The sequence below is a fragment of the Diachasma alloeum genome, unplaced genomic scaffold (genome assembly GCF_001412515.2).
Source record: "Diachasma alloeum isolate Michigan unplaced genomic scaffold, Dall2.0 Dall_scaffold_00209, whole genome shotgun sequence".
Lineage (NCBI taxonomy): Eukaryota > Metazoa > Arthropoda > Insecta > Hymenoptera > Braconidae > Diachasma > Diachasma alloeum.
Genome location: NW_021680374.1, coordinates 154,764 through 164,466, shown reverse-complemented (window position 1 = coordinate 164,466; position 9,703 = coordinate 154,764). Strand labels below are relative to the sequence as shown.

At 37.0% G+C, this 9,703-nt stretch overlaps 1 protein-coding gene across 3 annotated transcripts in view; it reads left to right on the top strand.

Annotated features, from left to right (window-relative positions):
• LOC107036536 (protein espinas) overlaps positions 1-9,501 on the top strand; it is a 178,357-nt gene extending 168,856 nt beyond the window's left edge. For all 3 annotated transcript variants that reach the window (XM_015254564.1, XM_015254565.1, XM_015254563.2), the window contains 4 exons: positions 1,885-2,204; positions 3,877-4,191; positions 5,762-6,129; positions 9,026-9,501. In XM_015254564.1, coding sequence (XP_015110050.1) covers positions 1,885-2,204; positions 3,877-4,191; positions 5,762-6,129; positions 9,026-9,258 — 1,236 coding nt within the window. In that variant the 3' untranslated portion in view covers positions 9,259-9,501. The remainder of the gene's footprint in view (positions 1-1,884; positions 2,205-3,876; positions 4,192-5,761; positions 6,130-9,025) is intronic.
• The last annotated feature ends 202 nt before the right edge of the window (positions 9,502-9,703 follow it).

The window sequence follows — 9,703 nt, the reverse complement described above, 5'->3', positions numbered from 1 at the left end:
CCCCCCCCCAACTATGCTTACGTAATACTTGAATGCTCCATACGGATAGATAGTCTTGCGAATAACTCATTTGAGCTTGTTAGAATCAATCATCAAGATTGTAAGAATATTCGTAAGGAGTTGTTCAAGTATTACGTAGGCAAATTTTTGCACAATTTTGACCTCTCCCCCCCTCCACTATGTCAGCATATTCCCTATATTGATAATCCATACTATCAGGAATCCTGGACTCCCTCTCCCCTCAACTGTGCTTACATAATACTTGAATGTCCTCTGACTAAATAAATTTACACAATCTTAATCGTTATTGTCCAGAACTATCGAAAATTATTCATTCTTGTCGCACTGACAGAAAAAATTAGTTCTGTCGAAAAAATATATGTTCCACGAGGGAATATTTGATGGAGTGGAATAGATTTACTTGAGGGAAATCAACTTGATAGAAGATTTAATATCTTTCGTTATATAATTGTCGTGATCATGAAGCCATCATAAAATTTATGGAAGCCATCATATCTCCATTTAGGTGAATCTTTTATTTTAGATCCTACCACGAAATTCGGATTTCTCTTAACGGTATTTGGCCTCTTCACCCTACACTACTCAATAACATTCCCTTGATAAAACAGGAGCCAGTTATAATTCCCTGTAGAACAAATGCATTTACCCAAAAGACAGGAATGTCTCACGAGAACAATTACTATTACGAAAATTATCACGTTTTGCTGGAAACTTTCTTCTTTGACCACAAGTAAATTGATTCAACACGCCAAAAGATCTCTTCAGGGAAATATAATTTTCGGCAGACGTAATTTTTTCTTTCAGTGCAAAAGAATGGCCCGATTTGCCTCCTTTTTAGAGGGAGGTTTGTGGCAAGAATTCTTTTGCTCCCAGAAAATCTTTTTTCACACCCCTGCACGGAAATACTTTCATACTTTCCTCCCGCCCATCAAAGAGCAAAATACGAACTTTCCTTTGCAGGAAAGTGTCAAGACTTTCCGCCCTTGATGCACAATATACTATTTTGACGTGGATATGTCTATGTTTTCTTTATGGGAGGGCATTTAGAGAAAAAGTCCTTATGGTTCCTTATCCGTCATGGCGCCATCTATCGGAATTCTACAAAATTTTAGATTTTTCTCGAAAATAATGGATTTTTCTAGAAAATTCTCCAGTTAAAAAGGAATAAATTGCAATTTTGAGGGATCCTTAGCGCTGGTGGCCAAAATATCGACAGTTAGTTACTATTGCACGAAGTAGATAAAATTTGTGGATCCATGTTAAAATTCGCAAAAGTGTTTGTATGTGACGATTTTGTTGTGAAGGAAATATGTTGAATTAAACGTTTGTTTAGAGATTTCGGTTGTACATAAACATTCACTCGTGTCGTGATTATAAAAAAAATGTCCCATCAAGACGAGACGTTGCGGAATCCCGAATTCTCCTAATATACCTATATAAATCAGTAGCGAAGTGGTAAAACGGTTTAAGTCGACTTATCTCCCAGTTGAGTTTTTGACGAATATTTCCGAATCTAAGGGAGATAGCGAAATTTTCATAATTACATTCAGTGTAGATCTCAATCGGCTCTACAAAAAGACTTATAAGGAAAATTTTGTCATCTCCCGTAGATTTCGAGATATTCATTGAAAACTGGCCAATAGTCAAAATTGACTCGAACCGCTTTATCTCTTCGCTACCGAAATATATACAATTAAAAAATGTGATGTTCAGCGACGGAAAGCGAGGACCATAGACGTATCCACGTAAAATGATGGCTATATCAAAGATACAGCCACCGGCAGATTTTTTCTCTCATTGTATTTCTTTCGAGTTCCTTAAACTATAAATTGACTGATCAATCATTCTGTCTTCGACAATCAGCTCGGCGGACAAAGGTATGTGATGCGTGAGGGTCGTCCTTACTGTCTCCACTGTTTCGACGCCTCATTCGCTGAGTACTGTGACAGCTGCGGTGAACCCATTGGCGTTGATCAGGGTCAGATGTCTCACGAGGGTCAGCACTGGCACGCTACTGAGGCTTGCTTCGCTTGTGCCACCTGCCGTACATCGTTATTGGGGAGACCTTTCTTGCCACGAAGAGGAGCGATATATTGCAGCATCGCCTGCAGCAAAGGCGAACCGCCCACAACACCCAGTGACTCGTCCGCTGGACCTCCACCACCGCCTCCCGCCTTTCCGAGGTAAATTGACCGGACTTCCTTAGGAGTTCTTGGCAGGGATTAAAGTTCGTCACGGGTTTGGAACACGCTATTGAAACGTGACGGGGAAAGGAAAAATGGGATGATGGGTAATTAGGGGGAGGGAATGAGGAAATGGGTAGGAGGAGATGAAGGAAGAATCAACAAAGGTTTCGAGGAGAATCTTAAAATAATTGTAGATGTTGCGGTTCTTCATTCCTCCATTCTTTTTTCTTGTTTTTTTTGTTTTAATTCTTGATTCGGAAGACTTTCTGAACGCTTGAGGACTTATTTAAAAAAAAATTGATTTGTACTATTATATTTGTCCAAATACATTGTGCTACGTGACGCCTTTACACAGCTTACAAGATTTTTTGATTCAAGAGTAATTTTTTCACGGACACCCATCCGATTAGGGATCGCGCTGCGCCGCAATCCCTAATCTAATGCAGTTTATTGTTTTCTGCACATTTCCCATGACCTTACTTCCATGATACAATCTATGGAGATGAATAACATTTTCATTAATTATTAATTAATCTTGAAAAATCCTTATATTGCTTTCGGATGGAGGTTTTGTTATCGCTCACATTTAAGTTTCCTATTTTTTGTGTTGAAGTAACTAAATATTGTCTAAAAAGTCCGAATGTGCGGTTTTTAGATGGTGTATGTACGTATGTATGTATGTGGGCTTTTTTTCTTTTTGTTTTCTCGTAATTTTCCTATAGGATCACTCGAATTTGATGAATTTTTTCACGAATATTGACTTTAATAAGCTATTCATTGACATCAATTAAAATGGAATTTTTAATACAGATTCGAAAAATTTGCTATTTTTCCAAAAGTCGACTTTTCATCTATCACTCAAAAAATTGATAACAATACCCTCTTGATTCTATCAAGATAGGATGGGAGTCGTACAATTCGTTGAGTTACAGTATATTGTTCATGCGATTTGGGCGAGAAAATCGGTTTTATCATCATCACTGAAAGAATCATTAATAACAGTAATTAAATCAGGGCTTGAAAAGTATATTTCAATGCTTTCTCAGTCATATTAAAAAATGGTGAGAATACCATCATTGCTTCTCACCTTACTCAATACCGTCATGAACTTTTTATATAAAAATCTCTATCTCTATTAAACTCAGGTACGAGTCTATTATGTTGAATACTTATTCATATTGATTCTTGGTCCCGACTAACTTCTGACAGAACCTGGGTTAAACTCTGGCGAAATTCTGAATAAACCCTGATTAAACCCCGGCTATACACTGATTAAACCTTCATTGAACCTTGATTGAACCCGGACTGAAAGCGAATACGAGTCTTAAGAGAGTCTGAAGGAAGAATTATTTGACAGAACGAAATAATACGCAAAATTTTGATGGCATTTCAATTGATGTTAGTACTCTGACATGAAAAAATAGAAGAAGAGAATAGTAAAATAAGAATTGAAGTATAAAGAGCATCCATTCGGAAGCAAATTACTAATTTATTAGTAACAATTACTATACTCATTTATTTACCAAATGCCATTGTCTGCTCATTTTTATTTACTATTAATTTACGTTTTGTTTCTTCGTTATTCAATTTTTCCGTGCTTCAACAACTGATTCAGTCTTAGCCTTTGCTCTATCGAATAACTCTGATAATCGATGTTATTCATGATTAGACAAGCACGGAAGGCTCCGCCGACAAGCGAGGGTTCGTCAAGCCCCCCACCCCCGCCCTCCACAAGGCATCACACCCTCCACGCACCAGGATCGGCGAGGAACTCCCCAAGACTGACACGGAAGCACTATCAAGCTTCAGTTTCTCTGGCAACAACCCCGACTCAAGTGAACGTTGGAGATTTCGGAAGCGAGGGTCTCCCATCGGCTGGGTCACGACCTGGTGGTCTAGACCGAGTTATACTTGAAAGAAATCTCGAGAGATTGCTGCAGGAACGCACTCCCCACCCCGAAGAAGCACCTTCGGAGTTTGGAAGGTAAAGTGGCAAAGATTAAAGCTTTGAAGTGCTCCCGTATTTTTTACAAGTCCAGAAATCCATTAGAGCACTTTCTCTGCACAACCAAATGACTTTGCATTTATTTTTAATAACATTTTTTTTTCACGTCTTGGGCCCTGCGGGCTTTCCAATAACCTGAACAATTTAAAAAAACGCCTCTCTCAAAGCGAACACGAATGCGCTCTATTTATATTTACGGTATGCTTTTACGTTAGGGGATGAAATTCTTGCGAAAAAAAATGGACAATCTGCAAGACCCGATCAATTAATAACCAACTACCTACAATCTCTTCCTGTGACATCAAATGACTAGCACTGCTTTGTATAACTTTCAGTTTCATGAGTTCATTATAGCGGTGTATGAGTCTATGCACATTGTTCACTATTCAAGTTTTTTTTCTTTCTTTACAAAATGTATTCTGGCAACCCCCACTGTTATAGGGAGGACCACTCTGTAAAACAGTGTACAATAAATAATTTTAAAAAAAATTTTTAAACGCTATTATGAACTGCAGCTATTTGAGCTATCTGGATTCTCTTTTCTCAGTGTATCAATAACCGGAAAAACATTTATTCATAGTAAATTATTCATTGTATGTCGAACAGGTCACTGAGGAAAATTTACGGCTCATATGAGATAATTGTTTATTTATTATTCATTTGGAAGGAATTGAAAGATTCATTCATGTTTTTGTGATTAATAGTTTGCTTTAATCGTACTGCTGTATTATCTATCAAACGTGATCTTGGTTGTTTTTTTTATTTTGATAATCTGAAATGTTCAATTGCCATTCAGTTTTACCTAACCCTGGAGTCTTCAAAAATTATGATTGTATAATTAAACAAAGGTGAAAAAAAACAGAATATTTTCAAAGAGCGTTTTTGAATAATGTTGGGAAATAAACCCAATAGGGAGGAAATTGCAAATTAATAATTTACAGTGTCTAATGGCTATTCAGCCGTCATTTGCCTCAGTAGCCAATGCCTGTCAGATCGTTAGTTGCCATGATAAATTATTCATTTACAATTTCCTCTCTGTCGGACTTATTTCCTAATCTTTATTAAAAATGCTCTTTGAAACTGTTCAGTTTTTTTCTACGTTTTTTAACTCGCCCTGAAATAGACTATTTCGTCATATCTGAACCGAAAGTTCGGTTTTCCTCCCCAAATGAGGGGAGGGAAGTGGCTTGGGAGAAAACAAATGCAGAGCTATTAATGAATTTCCAACGGAAATTTCCCCGTAAATCTTCATTTGCAAAAATTTTCGAAATAGAACAGTGTGACGGCCTTGAATACTGCACTGCAAGTGGCTGACGTCCGAGAAAAATAAATAATCATTTGAATTTCCATAAAGAACGATGCTCAATAAGAAAAAGTTATGATTTTCCAAATTATTTTTCTCTTCATAATAAAACTTTTTTCCTCCGAAAATACATTGTTATATGAATTGATGAATTATTCCATCCATTTGAATTGTTTAACACTGGATTTGCGAAAGCCACCTTTCGCAAATAATCGATGAATTAACCATGACTTAATTTCTTTGCAGGCTGTTGCAGGCACGAGATAGAGAGCCCCTACGTTGTGTCCCCAATTGTCCACCGACCCATGCCTCAAGTATGCCAGAGTTACCACCTCCTGCCCATTTAGCCGGTCATTCCACAACTCTACCGCCTCAAACCTCAAACGTAACTGATGTGCCAACGGACACAACAGATCTCTGCGGCAATCCGACCATGATAGACCCTCCAACACCCACATCGAGACGGGTGAGATTTCAGGGTGATGATCACCATGGAATTTCCGCCTCTGCTGCCCCATTGCCTGGAAGTCCTGGGACACCTCCTTCACCCTCAAGATCTCAAGTACCGAGATCCAGAAGTTTACAGCCTGATGAAGTTGCTAGCACATCTTGGGGTACGTTAAAACATCTCTAAATTTGTGAAAAATTGGAGTGATATTTTTTGCCCCCAGAGAACGAATGAAAATGAATTATTTAAACTTTCTTATCATTCATGTAATTCATGTAGTGAAAATTGAGAAATAGAATTGAAAGAGCAGAATCCATTACAAATTGAATCCACAATTGATTTATTCATTGATTCATTTGCATCACAATACTGAGAGCAAAAATTGACTCTGATTTCACGATTCCAAAAATTGACAAGAGAATATTTTCTTGTATCAAAGAAATCATCTTCGTCAAAAGTAATTTTTTTTCTCAGCAGACGATTCGTTATAATCCAGTTTTATTTTGGATTCAGAAATGTAACGATAATATTTTAGTTCTGTGCTCACACTGAGAGAAAGAAGTCTTAATAGGATGAGATTCTCTTGTGCCGAGAGAATTTTTAAGTGTTAGCGTAAGTCTTCCTATAAATTCATTGCAACAAGAAATATTTTACCCGGCCGTCAATGCCCCCCAAATTTTCAAATAGTCAAAAGTAACCCAGTTGACATGAATAAAAGTCGAAATTTATTTATTTATTTTATTTATTGTTTATTCAAGTCAAACAGCCGAGGCCAATTACAAGACTTATTAAGTGATATGGAAATATAACGCTAGCGAATTACATATTCACATTAGAAAATTAAAGATACGATATAATACAGAGAAAGAAAATGTTTATAATTGTGTTTATGAGTGGAATGAAATAAAAACTAGATAACACTTATATTCGATCATCAATAATGAGCCCTAGCAGTCTCAAATGCCATTCTAGTAATTGAGGTCAGTGAATCATTGAAGATATCAACGTCAGGATAACGTTCGAAATTAAATTTTAAATATATGCCTAAACCGTACTACTGATTCTTCTAATCACGCAGTCGTCGAGATATTGATAGTTTGTTGATAAAACTAGCAGGCGCCCCACATTTAACATCATTTCTTTATTCCTTGTCGTCAAACTTGCGTTCCATGAGCCTTGACAACCATCAGACCCGACTTTTCTCTTCTTTTCTATAACATTTTTTCGATTATTCATGGTTTCAGTAAATTAAATTTATTTATTCATCGTCGAAAGAATTCTATCTCATTATGTAGTTTGCGTTATATCTAGAATTCAATGGATTGTGAGAATTTATACTTTCTCGATCTGATCACTCATCATCTCCAGTTGAGGAATTCCTGTTTCGATTGCACGACGAACACTTTCATTATCAATTCAAGTGGTAGAAAATTGATCTCAAATGTTGCCCTCTTTGTGCAAGATTTTATGTAATCCAAGTCCTGATGAAAAAAATTCTAGACACAACGCAAACTACATGAATTTATCGGAAGGAGATCCCTTCTAGTTTTAACCGTAGTCTAGTCACCAACTGTGACCCTGCGACTTTGGTCACCTCCGCGGGGATTCCCCGCCGTGTTATTTAGGCTCTAGCGTTGCCGAATTCACTCTACACTGCCCGGGCGCGTTTAGCGAATTCCCGGCAACATCACGTCACGAGCAATTTCATTTAACATGGGAAAAAATAATTCATCTGTCCGAAATAATTTGTTTTCTTTAGGAATTTTGGGAAATATGTTATTCTAAAAACTACTATAATTTTTTACACACTTCAATTGACAAAGTCAATTTTTATTTATTTTTTCTTTTTAAAGAAAAACGACACGCGGCGGGGTTTCCCTCATAGGGTGACCAATAAAATGACCAATTAAGGGTTAAGAACGCTTAAAAATCCTCTCGGGACTAGAGAATCTCATCCTGTTTTAGGAAACGCCATCAACCATTGAATTCTTCATTACACGGATTTGGGCCTTACATTGAAAAAATAAAAAAATAATCAGATAATTCACAATGTGGGGAATTAAATGTTGATAAATAGTGATAATATGGAATTAAATAAGATAATAGGAGAATACAAAGAGAATTAGAAAGTTTCAGGCAAACTGTGTAAAAACTTTGTACAGGGAATGGGAGCCCAAAAAGTCTGTAAAAGGAATAAAGAATACATAGATACAAAGAGAATTAGAATTTAGAGAGAAAGAAATCCCGCACCGCCGATCCGGGATTTGAACCCAGGTCTCCCAATTACGCGCCGGGTACTCTCCCAACTAAGCTACCGGAAACTACGGAAATTCTCTCTCTAAATTCGCCTCAGAACACCGCCTAACCACCTTTAAGCATTAAATATTACTAAAAAAAATGGCCATACTCCACGGACAATTTACTCAATTGTCCATTGGGTAAATAATACTAAAATTCCTAAAAAACGATTTTTGATTCACCAAATAATCGTCAGTCTTCCTAACTAATTTATTGATTTGTACTTTAATTGATGATTAATTTAATAATTAAAAATTGTAGAGTAACATCAACCAATTGACCAATTGAAAATTAAACGCTAATTCCAATCTATGATTATGGCTATCTCTGTCCTGTTGGAAACCTTTTTTCTCTCAGTCTGAGAACAAAATTATTTATCAGGAGATTTCACGATTTTTAAAATTGACAAGACAATATTTTCTTGTATCAGGGAAACCATTTTTGTCAAAAGTACTTTTTTCTCTCAGCGTGGGAATCACGAGTAAAACGATGTGAACATACTCCTCATTCAAGTTCAATACTCAATTAACTCGGGAGCAAAATGATAAAACGAAAATAACTTGGAATCCAAGGGAGATAACGATTTTTCCAATAACCGTTTTTCCTTGCTCTTGCTTTGCAAAAACGATCCCCATGAAAGTATTTCTACCTTCAGATTCGCAGATATCTAGCAAGAACTCACATTAAAAATAAGTTGACTCATATCGTTTTACCACCTTGCTATCTATTTCATCCAATAATTCATGTATTCATGGTTTTTGCAGGGAGCGTAGGTTCTAGAACTCGAAACGAGGACGAAGAGAGTTGCTGTTCAACCTGCAGTTCCTCCAGTAGTTCAGACGAGGCCGCCGCCTATTCACTGCCCCCACGACGAGCCTACGGTGGCGTGAGGATATCCTATGTACCCAACGACGCTGTTGCATGTGCCAGACGACGTGGACCCACCGCATCCACATCGCAATCGCAAAAAGACGCCGAGAAATGCGTCATATCCTGATCGTTCACATTTCTCCGATTCCCAGGATGAGGGCAAAAAGTGGAAAACGAATGAAGAAGCGAAGAAGCTTCCAAAAAAGAGAACATTGTTTTTTGTGTACCTCGAGCTGTACATAATGCATCTGAGTTAAATTCGTACTAAAGTACAGTGTAATTAATATTATTAGAATAATTAATACTTCTTTTTGTAAATATCGAAAACATATCGCAGTCTGGAATGTAATAAAGACGAAGAAAAATTTAATATTTTTTTCATTGACTACTCTAATTGCTCCTGTTTCATGAGTATTTATCTGTCATTTATTCTTGCTATTATAACTGGGCAGGGTTTATGATCCACTTAATGCTGGTTTTGCTGGTAAAGTACACATGCTTGGAGGATTATGGGGCTCTAAAGCGAGATCATCGTTTAGTTTAACGATCGAAAGCAACTGTAATTTTCATAA